This window comes from Staurois parvus, unplaced genomic scaffold, assembly GCF_062004578.1.
Source record: "Staurois parvus isolate SC_StPar_1 unplaced genomic scaffold, SC_StPar_1.0 ptg000147l, whole genome shotgun sequence".
Lineage (NCBI taxonomy): Eukaryota > Metazoa > Chordata > Amphibia > Anura > Ranidae > Staurois > Staurois parvus.
Window position 1 is genome coordinate 20,250,811 of NW_028317943.1, and position 20,906 is coordinate 20,271,716.

Consider the following 20,906-nt stretch of genomic DNA (forward strand, 5'->3'; position numbering starts at 1 on the left):
AAGAACCAGTGATGTACTGGATTTTTAAGTGGATATACCAGGATGATTCCTGCAGCTACAAGCAACATCCTGGTAAAGTTTATTTTCAGCTGGCGGTCGGCTTTCATGTAAAAGCAATCCTAGCGGCTAATTAGCCACTGGATCGCTTTTACAAGCAATGGGATGGGATGCCACCTTCCACTGCTTTCTCAGGTACTTCCATCGGGAACCCGAGAATGCCAAATAACTGAAAAATACCCTCCATGCCTCTTATCAAATGCATTGGGGGGTAAATTGTACTCTCCTGGCATTTTAGGGCCTCCGAAACTGTGATAGGTAGTGAGGAAGTGACATGAGGAAATATGCCCTTTGAAAGCTTGATGGTGGTCTGTATGTGGCTAGGCTGCCAAAAAGTCTCTCACATATGGCATATCCATACTAGGGAGAGGTAGCAGAATGTGTTTTTGGGTGTTATTCCCATACCCATGGCATGGGTATGGCATGAGCAATATAACATTTAAGTGACAACTTTGTGTAAAAAAAAAAAAGTTTTGTCATTTTCCAAAACATTTTGGCAAAACATGAAATCTTCCACGGATTCAACATGCCTCTCAGCAAATTCCTTGGGGTGGCTACTTTCCAAAAAGGGGTCATTTGGGGGGTTTTTGTACTGCCCTTGCATTTTAGCATTTCAAGAAATGCGATAGGCAGTCAGAAGTAAAAGCTTTGGGAAATAGTATATACACACACTTTTTTCTGGATAAAAGACACGTAGCAGAATACATTTTTGGCCTAAATGTATGCCAAATTTGAGCTTATTGGATATTTTTTGAAAAAAAAGTAGTAAATATTTTTTTACTAAAAACTTTTAGGTCTTTTTTCCATCTATATCTCACACACAAAAAAACAAAACAAAAAACAAAAACAAATCCCACCGGTGATCAAATACCACCAAAAGAAAGCTCTGTGTAAAAAAAAAAGACAAAATTAATTTGGGTACAGTGTTGCATTACCGCACAATTACCAGTTGAAATACAACAGTGCTGAATAGCAAAACATGGCCTGGTCAGGAAAGGGGGGGTGGGTAAATCTTACGGAGGGCCAGTGATTAAACGAAGCTAAGACAAGTTTAAGAAAAAAAAAAAAAAAGAGGTAGACTGAAAATTGAGGGCAGCAACATGTCTCAAAAAAAGTTGGAACAGGACAACAAAAAGCTGGGTATAGTAAGGGGTACAACATTTTGCAACTAAATTAGGCTAATTGGCAAAATCAATAACATGATTAGGTATAGAAAGAGCATCTTCGAGTCAGAGTGTCTCAGAATACTGGCAGAGGTTCACCAATCAGTGAAAAGGAGGTGCCTAAAAATGTTCGAACAATTCCGGAATAATGTTCCTTAACACAAAATTGCAAAGATTTAATATATCGTCATCTACAGGACATAGTACCAAAAGATTACAAGAATCTGGAGAAATCTCTGCACAAGGGACAAGGCCAAAATGCAATATTGGAAGCCCATGATCTTCTTAACCTCAGAAGGCACTCCATTAAAAAACAGGCATGATTCTGCTATGGACATCACTGCATGAACTCAGGAATACTTCCAACTGTCTGTGAACACAGTTCGCCATGGCATTCAAAAACGTAAGGTAAAAGCTATATCATGCAAAGAGGAGGCCATATTCTGAACATTATCCAGAAATGCCACGGTTTTCTCTGGGCCAAAGCGCATCTAACCATTTGCCAACCGTGCTATTGCCAAAGGACAGCTACAGCGTGGTTGTGCAGTTCTGGGAGGGTGTCATATGAAGTTCTCCCAGAACACATCCTCCCACGTGCCCTCCCGCACGCCCCCAGCTGTGTGCACCCTACGGACACAGATGATCACATGATGAGGTAAAAGGCCAATCACAGAGGTCTTTTAGCACGTGATCAGCTGGGTCTAATGACACAGCAGATCACAATATAAAAACAGTTGCCAGTTATCGGCAGCACTTTCGCTGTTACAGCCTGGAGGAAAGTACTGCCGATAACCAACAAATAAAAAGGACATCTGCAATGATCACCAGGGCACTGATCATCAGTGCCCAGCAGTGCCTCCCACCAGCAGCCAGCAGTGCCACCAATCAGCGCCCATCAGTGCTGCTTATCCGTGCCACCTCATCAGTGCTGCCTATCAGTGTAGCCTCATCAGCGCACATCAGTGAAGGAGAAAAATTATCTGTTTGCAAAATTTTATAATAGAAATAAAAGAATAACTTTTTTTTTCCAAATGTTTTGCTTTTTTGTTTATAGTGCAAAAAATAAAAAAAACACCCAGTAGCGATGAAATACCACCAAAAGAAAGCTCTGTGTGTGTGAAAAAAAACCTAAAAAAAAAAAATAAAATCATATGGCTACAATGTTGCATGACCGAGCAATTGTCAAAGTGCAACAGCACTGAAAATTGGCCTTGGCACAAATGGGGTAAAAGTGCCCCAAAAGTGCAAGTGGTTAAAATGGTCTGTTGCAAAGTGGCAACCGGTTCTGTGGCCAGACAACTTGAAATTTGACATTTTGGCAACCACTGGCACGGTGTCCTCCAGACTGGAGAGGAGAGGCACCTTCCGGCTTGTTATCAGCACTCAGTCCAAAAGCTTGCATCTTTAATGGTATGGAGTTGCATTCATCAAATATGGAATGGGCAGCTTGCACATCTGGAAAGGCACCATTAATGCTGAAAGATATATCCAGGCTTTAGAGCAGCATTTCCTACCATCCAGACAAAGTCTTTTTCAGGGAAGGCCTTGCATATTTTAGCAGGACAATGATAAACTGCATGCTGCATCTATGACAACAGAGCATGGCTTCGTAGTAAAATAGTGTGGGTACTTAACTGGCCTGCCTACAGCCCAGACCTTCCACCAAATGAAAATATTTGGAACATCTTAAAATGAAAAATAAGACAACCCAGTACTGTTGAGTTGTCCCATTCTTGCCTATATAAGGCAAGAATGGGACAACATTCCTCTCCCAAAACTCCAGCAACTGGTTTCCTCAGTTGCCAGACTTACAAAGTGTTGTAAAAAGAATAGGGGTGCAACACTGTGGTTAACGTGTCCCAACCTCAAAGTTTGAGATGTGTTGCTGCTATCAATTTCAAAAGGACCCTTTTTTTCCTCTAAAACTGTACATTTTCTCAGTTTAAAATTTTAATATGTATTCTATTGTGAGCAAAATATTGGTTTATGAGATTTGCAAATCATTTCATTCTGCTTTAAATTTTACACAGCGTCTCAAGTTTTTTGGAATTGCGGTTGTACATGTATTTAGTATACTCATGCTTTTACTTACACATTTACATGCAGGACTGGCTATCCAGCAAAAGTGACAGTCACAACAGTAGTGGTTGGACAACCAGCAAAAATAAATAAATATCGATGATCTGCCATGAGATCAGAACAAGGGAAGGAGTAGGGGATTGTCACTTCCACTATTGCTTTTTTCTTATGTAATGTTCAGGAAGGAGAGGCATTCAATTAGAAACTGCAGTGACAGTCTGGTCATCACCTCTGATTGGTCAGAAAGGAGAATACAGAACACACAGGTGATCAGCACCTGGGTCACCTCCCCCCACACAATATATACTGTGTCTCTTCATTGTCTATAAAAGGGCCCAGACATGAAGACTCCTCCACTGCGCTAAGTATGATTTAAAAAACAGTTAAAAAAACAAACAAACCACATGACAACTGTAATTGCTTAAGCACTGTTGGCAGGTTCAGTTTGTTTCAACCCCTTCTTGTCAGTGAATTCAAGTACTGAGAGAAGAGGGTCAGCATAACAGCAAGGCAACTAGCATTTTCAGAATCAGAGGACAGCAATGACAGCATCCATCTTTCTCACGAGTTCCCATGGTTTTCTTTAATGCATTTTAACTTCTGTATTTGTTTATTTTTAAAGGGAGTCCCAACTTCAGCTTTCAGAAGTGTTATCAGTTCTCCTAGCCTGTACAATAATGGAAAATTATATTCATACCCAAATTGCAAGGTTCACCCGTTTTCCTCCAATGTTCAGTTTCTTTGTTAAGAAGGATGCCTGGAAAAAAAAAAATAAATAAAAAAAAAAAAAAGATTAGGCAAACGTAGTTAAACAACAGTATAAGTAACAAAATTGATTACATTTTTAGGCCAGTTGTCCTGGACAGACGCAGAGCAAGATGTTAGCCAATATATGAGGAGGAAAACAGCTTGTGTACATCAGCTTTGTTTCTAGCCAATCTGCTTTTCTGCCTCGTACACGTCAATGCAAACACAACTCAACTCTACCATTCACCTTTATGGAACATGTAAATGCACTTGCACAGTGAAGCATAGCAGCTGGGGAGAAAGTAAAGGTAGACAGTGCTGGGCATGGCCAGGCAGTGTAGAGAGGTACCAAGATGCACTTAGGATTAGTTTTAGCTTACTATCCAAGGTGGGGGTGGGACGACAAGTAAGTAGACAGAGATATATATATTTACACTTTAATCTCCTTCGACTGCTCACTGCAAATATACTGCAAGCGGGAAGCAGGTAGATAAGATCACGTACATGTGATCAGTCTTCTCCCAGGCATGTCTGCAGCAGGGAGCCATTGGCTGAGAGTAGCAGAAGCCTGCTGCTGTCAGTTAAAACCTGTGGAGCAGAAAGCGGGGCCGAGGCAAGCTGTGTATCGGAATAGATGCAAACACCAGACACAGGAGTGACCATAGAAAGTGGCTTCCTATGGTGGGCACTCAGTGAAGGGAAGGAGCCAGGAGTGCCCCCTCCCCAGAAGAGGAGGGTGTGGGCTGCTCTGTGCAAAACAATAGCAGAGTAGGCAAGTATAACTTTTTTTTTTTTTTATGAAAAAGGAATGTTTACAAAACTCTTTAAAACCAACTGTCACACACAGGTTTCCACCTGCCTCACATCCTCCATGACTGCAAATATCTGACTCCCCTTTAAACAAGAATATTTTAGAGCAGTGGTCTCCATACTGTGGCCCAGGGGCCAGATGCGGCCCTTTGGGCACTATACCATCCACTAACTCCAACACTGGGGCACTGTTCCTCCCAATGACACCGATGGGGCACTATTCCTCCCAATGACACCAACGATGGGGCACTATTTCCCTTGCAATACCAAAGATGGGGCCTTGTTTAATCCCACTGACATGAATACATTTCCTACTCCCACTTGTCTGAGTTCAGCCCCCTAAAATCTGAAGGACAGTAATCCGGCCCTTTGTTTAGAAAGTTTGGAGACCCTCGTTTTAGAGGAAACCCAGAGAAACAATGGGAGAACATAGAAAATTCAAGCAGATAAGTGTCCCTTAAGGGAACTGAAGTCAGAACTCCTTTACTGCAAAGCTTCATTACTGAATTACTGTACTGTCTTTTGTATATTCCACGGTATCAATGATTAGCCTGATTGGTCCATTGCAATTTTAATTTGTAATGGCTCACCCAGAAGATAACAGTCATGTGAATGACCTTGCAGGAGGAGTAACAACCATGAAACTGAGCACATACGTGTTTTATGCTTGAAAGTTAACACTGGAAAATATCTTGTGAATGCCTTATGACTTCTATCTCCTTGGTGTATGCATCCTCCTGACTACTGAACAATGCCAAAACGTACAAGCCCATTATAGGGCAGTGTTGTGACTGGTAATACCAAAGATACCATTTCACAATGCCTGTTTTAAACAGAGAATTTACAAAATAATACTGTTCATCTAAATGGCATTTATAATAAATCACAAAGAGCTATATTTGAAGCAAACTGCAGGGGAAAATAAAAAAGTTAAAGACATGAAGTATATTCCAACTCTAGCTCTGCTACCTATTCTTTTTACAATGTATTTTTATGTCAGCTACTTTACCGCTGCGACTAGGAGAGTGGAGTCTCATATAAACTAAGCCATACTGTCATTTATCTGCCCTCTCTCGCCCCTTGTCCATTCACAGAACTCTTTATATTCTGTGAGGCAAACACAAAATACAATAGATTTTTTTCTTTTGCTCTCTCAAAAGCCAATCTTCCCCTACTCTTCTAAAATTTCTGTGCTACTTCTGGAGCGTTCCCTCACTTCTTGCCCTGCTAGCAATGTTTTACCAGACATGAGAAGAAAAGTCTCTTCAACGGAGCCCCAAATAGCTTGACATGCACAAAGAGCCATGTGTCCACTATGTACCTGAAGCATTCTATAGGTAATCGTAGTAGTCTATTGATCTATATACAGGTGTAACAATTTACAAAAGATGAACCTCTCCATTAATAAATGTTGTAGTTGAATTAAAGTAACCCATATAGGAATGCCATTTGCTGAATTAAACCAAACCTACAGAGGATGTTTTTTAAAGACAACTTTAGGTTCACCTTTGGTGAAAAAATAAAATGCACATATTTCTGCAGGAAAATAAACATACATGTATAATACTTTCTTGTAGACATGTCCTCTGGTTTTCAGCCCATACCTCTGTATGCGGTCGGTTTGAAAGCTGGGCCTTGGGCTTTGTGCATTATGTACTTTCGGGAACTGTTCTGGACTCACAGAATGAAACAGGAAGGCGTGAACTTATCTCTACATGGGCATGCTAGAAGCCATTTTGTTCTGTATATTCTATTTTCATGGTTTCTGAACACAGATCCTAAGAGCATTCCAAAGTCATTCCAGCTAATGTTCCAAGGTTATAAATTTGGGGCGAGGCATGTTGGTATCAGACAGCTACAAGATAAGACTAGACATGATACAAAGTTGTAAGATAAATAGATGAATCCATGTCTAGATTGAACAAAGGACAAAAGAACTGTGCACAATGATTTTTTTTCCCCCATGAACCTCTGGAAAAAAAAACTTAACATTGCATATGGTGTTATAATTATATGGCACATTTACCTAAGTCAAAAATGTCAATTATTATTAGTTTTGCATGAAGTGAATACTTGCCTACTTAAGTAATTCAAGTTTTAGATTACTTGATTCAATATACACACACTTTTTTTTTGTTTAATAAAATTGGTATATTGTGTATATTATGTTTTTAACGTTATAAAATAATTATAGTTCATTATATTACAACATTGGTATGTTACAAAGACTTTAAAATAATAAGAAGTCCCAGTAAAATCACGTAACCTTTTTTGTAGGATATATTAGGTAGATTTTTTTTTTCGTCTCCAGAATCACTTAAGTAATACATTATTTTTAGTGACATTAGTCACAGCATGTCTGACCAATTCTGTCAAAAGAAATCTTCTCAATATTTAGAGTTTTCTTACTAGCCAAAGTTAAAAAGTCAACCTTTGAAATGGTACAGAAGAAATGTCATAAACCCAAAATCATTTTTAATCCTATATTACCCCCTTCAGGTAATTGAAATCAATTGGTAGAGAAAATGACACCTTGTCGGACGTCATTTTTAGGTGAAAATAAGCTTTGCCCGCCTAGGTTTTTTGGGGGGGATAAAAGCAGGAGACAGACAGGGACACATCACCAAAATGACGGGACATCAGAAGGCAAAACAGGAGACAAGGAACAACAGACGGATGCAGACATACTCTGAAGTGAGCGGACATCACTGACACCATAGAGTCCATATTGGTAACTATAAACTTTCATTTTCTTCAGCTAACTTGTAATAGCCTTATTTCTCCAGCTAAATTGTTTAGTCTGATAACGGTTATGGTTACCACAGCAGTTGATGTGAAGTAATTTTAACAGTATAAATTATTTTAATTTAAATTCTCTGGGGGAAATTCTTCTTTAAAAAATCCTTGAAGCTGATTTTAGCTTCTAGTGAAGTCAATGGTATGGTTAGTTCTGGTGGTTTTTTCAAGCCAAAAACCGTTGATTACAGTCTGTGTGTGTATCTACACATGATAACATGATGGCGGGGGGGGGGGGGGGGGGGGGTTTTACTGGCTGTGGAAGGAAAAAAAAAAAAAAGTCAAAAGCCAAAAACAGCAGCTGTAAAAATGTCCAGTGTGCATGAGGACAAAAAGGTGAGTGTTTACTTATACTTTGTTAGTATTATAAAAAAAATACATTTGGATAGCTGGTAGAAATCTTCAAGCATGATAAAGTAGTTATTTAGGGGAAAAATAAAGTCCTATGTTTTCTACAAAATAAACATGGGACAGATCAGACTCAAAACAAGGGTGAAGCTGGTAAAACTCGGAAATTCTAATATGCATGCTAATTCCAGGTCAGTGACTAAATAAAAAACACTGATATGACTGAATCGGCAGAACCAAGTAACTTGTTTCTTTCAAAAGGAAAGATCCGCAACAGAAGCCATCATATACAATTTCCTTTAACATAAGTGCTCTTATCAATAACTTTTAAGGAATTAAAAGTATTTTTCTGATGCTTATATTGTAATGTAGATGGAGACAGTCAACTGGAAAGCACTCCAAAGCCCAATCTCGGTTTCCTTCAGAGTGGCCAATGGCGGAGTGCTGCAACAATCCCTAATACTATTCTGGCTTGTGAACTTCGGTGGCTCAGTTTAATTTACATGGTCCTTGCCTGCTCTCTAAAGCCAGGACTTGGGCTGAGTGCACACTCAAGCCTCTGTGGCAGAATATAGAATATGAATCATACTCAAAATTCCCCATGGGGCCAAGCTTCTGAAGGTTTGGGAGCGTTGGAAAAATTTTAATAAACATTTGGGCCTGGATTGCTTCCTGTCGATATGATCCTTGTTGTGACTTGCCTTGGGTTACCACAATAGAATACTCCACATGGGATATCCTTTTTCCCTTTTCTCTTCCTTTTCCCCAGGCAAGCTTCGCTCTCTTCCTTCCCCTTTTCCTTTCTCCATTCCTTCTTTTTGAGTGTACAATCATGTAGGCAACCCTTCTACCTATGGAACTATGTAACATGCCCTTATGACATTAATGCATTATTTACCTTTGCCCTTGATTCAAGTAGACCGAAGCTAGTCATATGGCCATTTGGGCTCATTCTTATACTCTGTTACATGCTGTAATTTTGTAACCTCTGCTTCTCATTTTATTGTACCCCCTTGTGTTTTGCATTGTCTGTTATTTACCTTACAATTCTCAAAATTCTTTGCAAATGAAAATTCCCCATGGGGAAAAGAGGAGGAGGAAGAAAAGGCACAGGGGTCAGGGGGCTTCAGGAGTCAGCCCTCCCAGCATAGAGGGGGGCAAGATCCTGGAAGAGAAAAGGGGAATCCTTCTGATGCAGGAGGTGGTCCAGGAACCATGGGCCCCAAGAGATTTGCTGACCTATCGACTATCCAATCAGACATACAACAAATGTTGTGCTCCTCCTGGGGTAGGAAGCAATCTAAACCCAGAGATGAGGAGGGTTGGAGTGGCTTCTTATGGTTCTGCTTGTCTTTCTTGAAGAAAGAAGGACCAATCATCTCTCAGGTTGTTATCCTAGAAGATTATTGTGCGAAATAAGTGCTCTGCAGTAATGATTAGTAGCTAGAGACCAATTGATCTGGCTGAAGGCTAGAGAAAGAGGTACTTGTCTGTAAAAGTTTACATTTATCCAGGTCATGGTATAGCTAGAAGTAGTCACATTAATATGGACTTGTTCTGTATTGCTGAAGACATTTCATTACTCATCCAAGTGGCTTCCTCATTTCCAAAGAATTTCAGGAGTATACCCCCAGGATTTACAGCCACATGGGTAATTTAAAGAGAAGCTCCAGTCTCCCTCCAAAAAAGTAAAAAAGGCAGCAGCTACAAATACTGTAGCTGTTGACTTTTAACCACTTGCTTACCAGGCCAATGAAGCATGGTGGTGACAGGATCATGCTGTGGGGATGTTTTTCAGTGGCAGGAACTGGGAGACCAGTCAGGATTGTTGTCATTATGGGGTATTGTTTGTAGAATGTTGAGGGAAAAAAATGAATTGAATCCATTTTGGAATAAGGCTGTAACATGGCAAAAGTTAAGCGCTGTGAAGTGTCACCAGGGAAATCTAGTGCTAGAATTATTGTTCTCACTCCGGAGTTCGCGGCGGTACCGCACGTGTGGTTTGAACACAGTTTACATATGTGGGTGTGACCTACGTATGTGTTCACCACGGCACAAGAGCACGGGAGAATGGGGGTGCTTTAAAATTTTTTATTACTTTCTTATTTTTACACTGTCCCTTTAAAAAAAAATTTTTTTTGATCACTTTTATTCCTATCACAAGGAATGTAAACATACCCTGTGATAGAAATAAGCAGTGACAGGTCCTCTTTATAGATATCTGAGAGACATGAGAGAAAGGCCCACCGCTTCAACAAGATATCCAGCGCCGGATCCGCTGCTAGGATCACTTTTAGCAGAAAGGAAATTGCCGGCTGAAAAATTATAATAATAGTGGCAGCCATAACCCCCGGAATTCCACTTCCAACTGAGGGCATCTTGACTATTGCCCGGTTGTGAAGTGGTTGATATAAGGACAGTGGGACTCTCCACTGTCAGGACTTAATGATCAGCAGCTGCTGATCAACAAAACTTTTTCAACTCCTCTAACAATCAACATCTGTCAAATGGCAATGGCCAAACACTGATCAATATTTGACCGAATATCAATCCATCTACTACCAGCTTAAGCCACCATAGATTGTGTGGAAGCAGACCAAGACAGTCTGGGAACATAATGGGAGGTGTAAAAGATACTTATTTACCCAAAAATAATAATTTGAAATGTTACTGTTTACATGTGGCTTTCTGATTAATGTTGGGTGTGACTTTTAATGAAAGGTCTACTTTAAACACTAAATCTGTTCACTAGCATACAGCTCAGTATTACAAACAACTATTTTTGCCTTGCCAGTGCTGCACTTAAAAAAAAAAAAAAAAAATCTGATAACATCTGAAATCTGTAAGGCACACCACGTGACTAACCGTTCTACAGTACATTAGGAAATGGTCTAGTAGTTTTATTTTTCCTATTTATGAAAGCCTGCCTCTAAGAAAATTAGATTTTTTTTAACCAAAGCATGTGCTACTGTGTGCAGCATGTTAAAAAGCAGCACAGCATTAATATCTCATTCAGTCTTATTGGAATTAAAGAGCTGTATCTGGACTGGTCTTTATCCTTTTTACCCTAAAGAACCCTTAAAATAATTTTCAGGTCTCAGAACCCCTGATAAAAAAAAAAAAAAAAAAAAAAAAAAATGATTACACCTACAGAACGTGACCTAGAGAAAAATCAGTAAAGCCTTAATTTAGGGCTCATGTACACTGCAGCTGATAAACTCATGTTCAGGAGCTTTTCTGCATTTTTTTCAGCAGCCCCTGAACTCTCCCTAATGTTTTCCTATGTGTCCATGTACACTATGTCCTTTACAGTTGTTTCTTTGAACACACCAAACTTGAGTTCAGGAGTAGATTTTATCAGCGTTTCAAACACCAAATGCTTGGAAACGCGGCTAACCGCGTTTATAAGCGTTTAACTGTTCCATATCCAAATGCTGTCCAGAGAAATGCATGCAAAGAGTTTTCCATGTATTCAAGTGGACCCAGTACACCAGCGCAGTCAGTTCCAGGTTTTGCGTGAAGGAAAAAAACCGTAGAATGTGCTGCATTATGCTCATGATGGGATCCATAGTGAATACAACCAGAAAAGACAGGTAATCCCAACACATACTGCTCTCTATTTCTCTCAAAATGTCTGAAATAGTTAATTTTGTACTGTTATTCTGGGCATTTTGGAAGGTCTCCTGAGGTCATCTTTAAAAAATGCTTCTAAACGCAAACACGCATAAACGCGGTATGCAAACGCGGCTAAACAGATGTTTAACCTACGTTTTCCAGCAGTCAGTTTCCATCATTCAAAAGTGTTTTCCAAACGTCCCGAGTACATGGGCCCTTATTCACATGGCTGATTATGACCATACATAGCCAAGCATTAGAGTATTTTTGCAGTGGGGATCCCAGGTGGGTGCGATCAGCTGTGACCAGCAGTCTGCACAATTCAATGAAAGCCTGACAGATACCGTGGCTGTATGCGTGTAAGCGCAAATTGAGTAGTTACATGGTGTAAGTGACAGATAAGTGGCCCCGGATGCAGATAATTTGCATCCAGGGCCACTCATTCATCCATGTATGCATGCAACCACATGAATGTGCCATTACATGCATGTAGCCGTGGCATCGGTCATGGATTTGTACAGGCTGCTGGCTGTGACTGATAGACGCCAGCAACTTCTGGGTGCAGGTACAACTACTTGACAGTATACAGGATGAGCCCCAAAACAAATGCGGGCTAGTGTCTGCTGTGTAGGGGCAGTGGAATATGTTACAATGTGAAGCACGGTTTACATCACTTTTAACTTTATCAACAATGTCACAAAATGACACTTAATTCAATTCTATGCACTGCTGCCTTTTTTTTTTTTAATGCAGTACACACCACCGCTCATGTATGGTGTGAACAGGATACACAGGAAACTATAATTTTTTATGTGCCCTGTTGATGAGGCTGCATTGAGTTGAGCAGATTAACATGGTGTGCATGAGCCCCATTGGTCCATTCACACTAAATGCATGCTTTGAATGCAGGTAAACATACCTGTGATGTGGTTTTAATATGCACCGCACCTTGTCTCCTAGAAGAAGCCTTTTGCCTTACTTCCAGGAAGTTGTCAAGGGACTATGGCACAGCAGTTACCACATGTGTGCGGGGCTGTTCTTGGAAATGCGCACTCACTGCATTTGTGCGCATTTTGCTTACATGCATTAAAGTCTGCAAAAACAAAAAGTAGGGCTTGTGCTATTTTTTTCCAGTGCACATCAACGAAACACACTGCCGTGAACTGCTCCCTTTAAAATACAATGAATTTAAAAGTGTTTATTTGCTGCTATGAGATCACATGCTAATCAACGCATATCTGGTGTGAATGGACCTTAAACCCAAAGCAAACACTTATTATATTGCAGTTTACCAATGCTTAGATGTGATGGATGCATCCATTTTTTTCCGGCTTTCTTTCCTTTATTTTTATCTGGTGACTCAGCCAGTTAGTCTGTTTTACAACAGATCAAGCTGTTCTGCAGATGTAGCAATTAGAGGGTGGAGACAAATCATTAACCACTGACTGGGGTGCTTACAATGTTCAGCTTTATGTAAAACCTTTATCCCGAGAGAAAAAAAAACAAATCAAATCCTGTCCCTGTAACTGCTCATCAGGTATTTGCTGGAGTTTAGCTTCAATTTGTTAACAGCTTCCCTACCGCCCTAACGCAGCACCAAAATGCAAAAAAAAAAAAAAAATGGGCTGGTTAGGAAAGGGGGGTAAATCCTCTGGAGGGCAATTGGTTAAGCTGGCCATAGATGAATTGAAATCCGTCTGGTTCAGCAAGGACCATCCAAATTTTGATCCACCTATGGCTGTTACAAGAAAAGTTGATCATTAGGTTGACTTCACTGCAACAGCTTGTTGGAAAATTTTCCTTTGATCAGTGAGGATTAGTGTATTCGGATAGCAGAGGAGTCCTAGCTGTCAGAATACAACACAGCAGAGAAGATTCCTCGGTCTACCTTGCTTGCTTTTTTTTTTAAATCAGCCAGTGGAATGATAAAACAAAGGGCATGAATTCCCCCCAATCCATTCAGTTATTTTATCATTCCACTGGCTGATTAAACCCCACCCCCCAAGCAAAACAACAGACCCATGTATACCCATGTTAGTGTATCTAAATCTGATTGTCCATCTAACACTCCCCTCCCTACATACTGAAAATGCTGTTGTCTGCTGTGCCCCCTATGCTCCTTCTATGCAGGTACTTGAATACAGGTAGTGTGTTACTAGCTAAATCACTGGGTGAAAACAGAGGGGAAAAAAGCCTGGTTTATTGCCAATTTAAAGTATATGGAAATCTTCACCTTATAAGCAGACAACCCATTCTGTTTAATATATACACATACATGTTCATAAAGAGTGTTCATATGTGGTACAAATAAGTCCGCAAAGCAGAAGGTATTCCAATACGATAGAGATCAAATGGTGCAATATACTCCTGGACGCTTCGTGAAGAGATAGTACAATAATGCACTTACCAGAAGTACATACAAACTGAGCGTTGTATGTAAATAATCCGTGAAGACGTCAAGGTCTGGTCACTGGTATGGCGTCATCTAGGGCTGTAGCAGACTCCCAGGAATGATGTCACTCACGCTTGGGGGTCACCTCAGACTCACCAGAGGGTCCAACGCCGTCCAGACTCCTGAAACCGCTCCACCTTAGATGGCTCGAAATATAACGAGCCCGGGAGGCAAAATAGTGCTAATAGTGTAGTATCGTTTATCATCAATGAACTGCAGGACACTCACATGTGACACAGCAATGGCTTACAGGTATATCCCCATGAAAAGCAATCGATCAGAAAAAATAGCGACAAATTGAGGGATTCCCCTGACATGTTTCGTGCGAATTGCAAGTTATCAAAGGGGTCCCCTTTGGAGCAGTTTCAGGAGTCTGGACGGCGTTGGACCCTCTGGTGAGTCTGAGGTGACCCCCAAGCGTGAGTGACATTCCTGGGAGTCCGCTACAGCCCTAGATGACGCCACACCAGTGACCAGACCTTGAAGTCTTCACGGATTATTTACATACAATGCTCAGTTTGTACGTACTCTCTCTTCACGAAGCGTCCAGGAGTATATTGCACCATTTGATCTCTATCGTATTGGAATACCTTCTGCTTTGCGGACTTATTTGTACCACATATGAACACTCTTTATGAACATATTTGACTTTTTGTTCTTTATGGTTATTGCCACAACATTAATTTTAAGCGCTGCATTATTAAGACTTTTATTTCATTACTGAGGTGTCGAGGTATACCTTTATGCTAGCAGCTGTCTACTAGTTTCCGCCTAACATATATTAAGTTGTCATATCAAGTTGCGCTCGTTCCAATTTGTTAAGCTTATATGCATACATATACACACACAAAAATAAAATTTCCCCTTTTTTATGAGGGATCACATTCCCTCTGTTTTCAGTGGCATAAGAGCTGTGGAGGAGAAACAGCAGCACACCAGTCTTCCCAGTGAATGACTGTACCGGAAGGGGAGGGTGTTTGGGGCATTGTCAGATCACTGGAGAGCAGGTGGAGTTCCCAGTACAGCTAGAGAATTGACCACGCTGTGTTCTCCTGTCTAGTGTGGTCAGTTTTTAATAGAAAAACCAGAGGGACTTGAAGGAACACCAGAGATTTCAAACAAAGGATACTTTTTCATACAAGTAATTAGTACAGAAAGCACATATAAGGAACAGGAAACGTTGGGTTTACAAATTCTTTAAGGCTAGGTTTACACTTGTGATTGGTAAAAACAGGTGATTAAGCTGCCTTTTTTGCCATCCTCATTACAACCTTTACGCCTCAGTAATCTATATGTGCAGTGGGACAAAGCTAGGCTTTAACACCCACACTCTGCACATATATATTACTGGGTGGGCAATGTTCAAGGGACAGTTCACACTACAAAAAAAAAAAAAAACCGCACTCCGGTTATGTTTTTGCTTACAGTTCACACCACGTGCAGTTCCTGTGCAGTTTTAAAGCTGTTTGCTATGTTCCAATATGGTTCTGTGCAGAAAAAAATACAGCATGTTCTACTTTTTTTTCCTGTACCAGAAACTGACTGCACTAGTGTGAACTAGGGCCATTGGAATACACAGAAAACACTGTGCATGCATTTTTGATGCAGAAAAGAGTGCAATGAACTGCATCTATGTTAAACTAGCCTTAGTCCGGGGAGTACGCTTTCTGAATGCTCCAAGCACAAAGCCCGAGCTGACAAAAACAACTGTTGGTCCTGAGAAACTGCCAGCAGCCTGCCGGACTGACTTCTAATCACGTGACCACCAATCACAGTGGTCACATGGTTGCTGATCCTTCTCGCCACCTAGGCAATAAGAACTTTTAATGGTGATGCCAGGGTTGCTCTGGCCACAAACACTTTGCTTCCTGGCCAGAATTCTAACTCCTGGTCAAAGGAATAGGGCTGTGCCGCAACCCATCTGCAGCTGCATGCAATACATCATCATTACACCATTTGAAAAGTGAGCCACCGCTGATCGGAACTAGTCCTAAAAGTGATCCCAATGTTGAAAGGACAGTGCAAGACACTGTGATTTCAACTAATGTTTACTGCCATGGAGCTGCAGGTTAGACAACACAAGTTTGCACACACACAGCAGCAACAAGTCACCCGGGCTGGTGGAGGAGGTGTACTGGTGACTACAGGAGAGGACCTGGGAGGTGTACACAATGACACACACACACAGAGGAGGCCCTGGGACACACACAGCAGCAACAAGTCACCCGGGCTGGTGGAGGAGGTGTACTGGTGACTACAGGAGAGGACCTGGGAGGTGTACACAATGACACACACACAGAGGAGGCCCTGGGACAGACACACACACAGCAACAAGTCACCGGGGCTGGTGGAGGTGTACTGGTGACGACCTGGGAGGTGTACACAATGACACACACATAGAGGAGGCCCTGGGACGGACACACACAGCAACAAGTCACCCGGGCTGGTGGAGGAGGTGTACTGGTGACTACAGGAGAGGACCTGGGAGGTGTACACAATGACACACACACACACACAGAGGAGGCCCTGGGACACACACACAGCAGCAACAAGTCACCCGGGCTGGTGGAGGAGGTGTACTGGTGACGACCTGGGAGGTGTACACAATGACACACACACACACAGAGGAGGCCCTGGGACACACACACACACAGCAGCAACAAGTCACCGGGGCTGGTGGAGGAGTGTACTGGTGACGACCTGGGAGGTGTACACAATGACACACACACAGAGGAGGCCCCGGGACAGACACACACAGCTGTGTCACCTGCAGGGTGGTGATGTGTTTGTCGTTGAACTTGTTCTCGCAGTATCTCAGCACCAGAGACGTCTTGCCCACACAGCCCTCCCCGAGCAGCACCACCTTGAACGAGTACGTCTTACTGCCCCCGGCTCCGCCTCCTCCTCCTCCAGCCGCCATGGGCGCCGACTCAAGTAGGGTAACACGGAGCCCAGGCTACAGCGCAGGCCTACGCTCAGTCCCGGGAAGCGTCCCTGTTCTCTCAGACGGCTGGCACGGCGCTCAGCTGATCGGCGGCTCACTGACAGACCAAGGTCTCTGTGGCAGCCTATACACCTCCCTCTAATGGCGGCTTCTTCCTTCTACGTCACCGATACACCACGTGATGTGCCGAGACACTGGCAGGCGGGTGGGCGGCCGCCCTGAGGGAGTGGTCAGGCCAGCGAGGGGCGAGCTTTTCGGTGCTTTCTCTGGGCAGTGCGGTGACATTGCTGGTTTCGTTTCACGGAAAACTGGAAGTTCCCAGAGTACTGTGGGAGATGAGCCTGACTGCACCACATGTGTCAGAGAAGTCACCAGCCTCTGTGTAGTCAGGACGTACAGTTCAAGTGATAATGGTGGCCAGAAATGCTGCAATAAATCATTTGTTTTCCGATCAATCTCTTATAATGGGAATGTGCCAATCTCTAGTAGCATTTTCTCCTGACAAAACATGGAAAATTTACTGACGGAGCACTTTTTTTTACTGACAACCTGAAAAAAAATGACATTAAGCCTGGGTTCACACTGATACAGCGAATTTCACACCGCATCAGAATTGCATCCCGTTTATGCGAACCGCTGCGGGTGTGTATGTTGAGTTAACATCACCCTGAAAGCGGTCCGCAAAACGCGGTGCGATGTGCAGAATCGGGTCGCATAGGTGTGAATACCCATGTGATATTATTCTACTGCGGAACAAAAAAAGGGTCCTGTACGTTTTTGGTGCAAGTGCGGTGCGATTACAGTCATACCAAATGTATGGCTCCAATCGTACCGCGCACAAATCGCATGTGATTTTCACAGGAATGCGGTGCAGTTCTTGTACGAATCACATGCGATATACCGCACCGCATATATGTGAATCCAGGTTAAGTCTGGGTTCACACTTCAGTCCAGAATATTGCATGTGATTCGCACAGGAACCGCACCGCATTCCTGTGCAAATCACGTGAATTCTGTGCGGTGCGATTGGAGCCATACATCTTGTATGGCTCAAATCACACTAGATTTGCACCAAAAAAGTACAGGACCCTTTTTTTCTTGGTCCTAGAATCAGATCACATGGGTATTCACACCCATGCGATCTGATTCTGCACATCGCATCGTATTTTGTGAACCGATTTCGGGGGTTCACATGAACGGGTGCAATTATGATGCTCAGAAATCGGTGCTAATTTCGTGTGAACCCAGGCTAAAGTGGTAGTAATCATTTTTTCACTTTTATCTATAGGTACTGTACACAGGGCCGGGGAGAGGGGGGGGTGTAAGGGGCTGAAGCCCTGGACGCAGCAACTTTCTGGTGTTGGGGGAGGGGCATGCAGGTGAAGCTGATTCATGGTGCTGCTAAAGTATTTGTTCAATGTGGACCTGTGTGATCACTGCCGCTATAGTACATTCTTGCAATCAGAGCTAAAGCTTTGTTCCCGACTGCGCCCCTGCAGCGGCACATCAATTTCCCTGTCAGGCGGAGTGATCTCCGCCCAACAGATGATCTCTGATGATGATGTGACATCATTCAGATGCAGTACATTAACCCTTTCATGTCAAATACTAATAGCATTGTTAATTATTTTTTTAACAACTCCTGCTTATCTGGTGTTGTGTTAGATACCCACCCACCCAGCTGATCCAGCCTCTTTGTCCCACGCTGCCATGTTTTACTGTGATGTCAATGGTGGGCTTCCGACTGTTCCAGATTCAGCTGGCACACATCCTGATGACTCGCTGAATGGCCAGCCCCCTACTCATACTGAAACAACACTTCCGACTCTTTCGGAAGGGGGGGATTTGCCATTTTTGCCCTGGGCACGGGATGACCTTGACTGTAAATATCTCCTAAATGTGCACCGTTTAGTATATGTTTACTTTTAAAGGAGCATCAGTGCATGTGCTTCGAAGGAACAGGCCTGTGCCATTCCTTCAGAGCTGTGTCCCGTAAAAAGTGACTCCTACATGCATGCACGGGAGTGACTTCTGCTTGATGCAGTTGCTACCAGGAAAGCAGTTTTCAGCGAGAGGTACCACAGGGGACCACTTTGATTGAAGGCATCTGATGCAAACAAGTCCAACACCAATGGGAGATCCCACTTCACAAACAACAATCCCTTAGGTAGGTTGCAACCGATTTGCAGCTTTAAGAATAGTATAATTAAGTGTTGGATTCCCACGGTATGCCGGTGAAGGCAGAGATAACTGAAATGCAGTCCCATAGTGTACTTATGCATAAACCTAAATCAAGCCCCGCCTACAGAAACTTCAGACTGTGACAGACTTGTGAAGAGCCCAGTGTTAAACCTTGGTCAGCAAGCAATCCTGTGAATTTATGCCATTTTACTATAGGCATTGTTAGTGCGGTTCTTCTTTGCTTTCATAAGAGTATCCTCAACTTTGACAGAGCACCCAAGAACTCTTATGCAGGCCATAGACAGGGAGAAAACCGGCTGTTTTTTTTTAGAAAAATGAAAAATTGGTCGTTCAGTCGGCCGACGTTACCACCATTGGTAAAAAAAAGTCGGCTGATTTTCATCCCGTCTACAGTCGGCAAATATAATAGTGGTGTCCCTGCAGAGAGCTCCCCTATTATATTTGACAGAAGAAATAGAATATGAGTAAGAAAAAGAATAAATAGAATATGAATAAGAAGAAGGAAAAAGAAGAAATAGAATAAGAAGAGGAAATAGAATATGAATAATAAGAAGAAAAAGAAGGAATAGAATATGAATAAGAGGAAGAAATAGAATATGAATAAGAACTAAAGAAGAAATAGAAGAAAAAGTTGCAGCATTGTATCTATTTGTGTCCATTTCAGATACAGATGTTTCTATTCTGATACAAATAGATACAATGTTGCTATACTTTTAAATGTCAAATATAATATCGGACTGAAATTCTTTTTTTTTTGTCTTCTTATTCATATTCATTTTCTTCTTATTATTCATATTCTATTTATTCTTTTTCTTCTTCTTATTCATATTCTATTTCTTCTTTTTCTTCTTTTCCTTCTTCTTGCCGGTCACTGTGCATGCACATTTTTTAAAATCGGTAAAAAGATCGGCCAATTTGTCCATTATTGCTGCGAAAATCGGCTGAAGGACAAAATTGTCCGGTTTTTTTCCAACATTCTGACACTGGGGGAGAACTGACTTGGGGTCACTGACATCCCCAATAACACCAATACAGTGGCAAGTGCTAAAAAAAAGCACTGACACTGTACTAATGACACTGGGGAGGAAAGGGTTAATGATGAGAAGCAATCAAAGGGTTAACTGTGTGAGGGGAGTGTTTTACTAGGGGGCGGGGGTGTGTGCTTCCCTGTAAGCACACTGATCGGGACGGCTGTGCTCAGCCATCCCGAGCAGTGTGCCCAAACTGACAGGGAGGAGAGCAACATTGTAAACAACGCAGGGCAGGAGTTGGGCACCACATACGTCACAGGAGGGGCAGAGGGTATCAAGGCCCCTTCAACCAATCTGGGATCACCACCAGAACTATCACCTTCCCCTGCCACAGCTTCAGCAGGAAGCTGAAAATCAAAGGGAGAGGCTGTCAGGGAGCAAGGAGACAGACACACAATTAAAGGTAGGTTTATTTACACAAAAACAAGGCAAGAGTGTATGCAAGTCTGACAGCAACAGCTGATGACTTGGTAGGACAGAAGTTCTCCTGCCGAGGTCGTCTTTCAGGATAATCAAGTCGAGAACCAGCGGGAATCGTAGCCAAAGCCGGAGTCAGAAGCCAGAAAGAATGGTCGCTAGAGCCATGGCACTGATATATGGCACTGATAGGTGGCACTGATAGGCAGCACTGATTGGCACTGTTAGGCGGCACTGACTGGCAC

At 42.3% G+C, this 20,906-nt stretch overlaps 1 protein-coding gene across 1 annotated transcript in view; it reads right to left on the reverse strand.

The window, feature by feature from the left end:
• RAB21 (RAB21, member RAS oncogene family) overlaps nt 1-17,196 on the reverse strand; it is a 30,184-nt gene extending 12,988 nt beyond the window's left edge. The window contains exons 1-2 of the mRNA XM_089674100.1: nt 16,835-17,196; nt 3,997-4,056 (exon numbers count right to left, since the gene is read on the reverse strand). Coding sequence (XP_089530226.1) covers nt 3,997-4,056; nt 16,835-16,987 — 213 coding nt within the window. The 5' untranslated portion in view covers nt 16,988-17,196. The remainder of the gene's footprint in view (nt 1-3,996; nt 4,057-16,834) is intronic.
• Nucleotides 17,197-20,906: the final 3,710 nt, after the last annotated feature.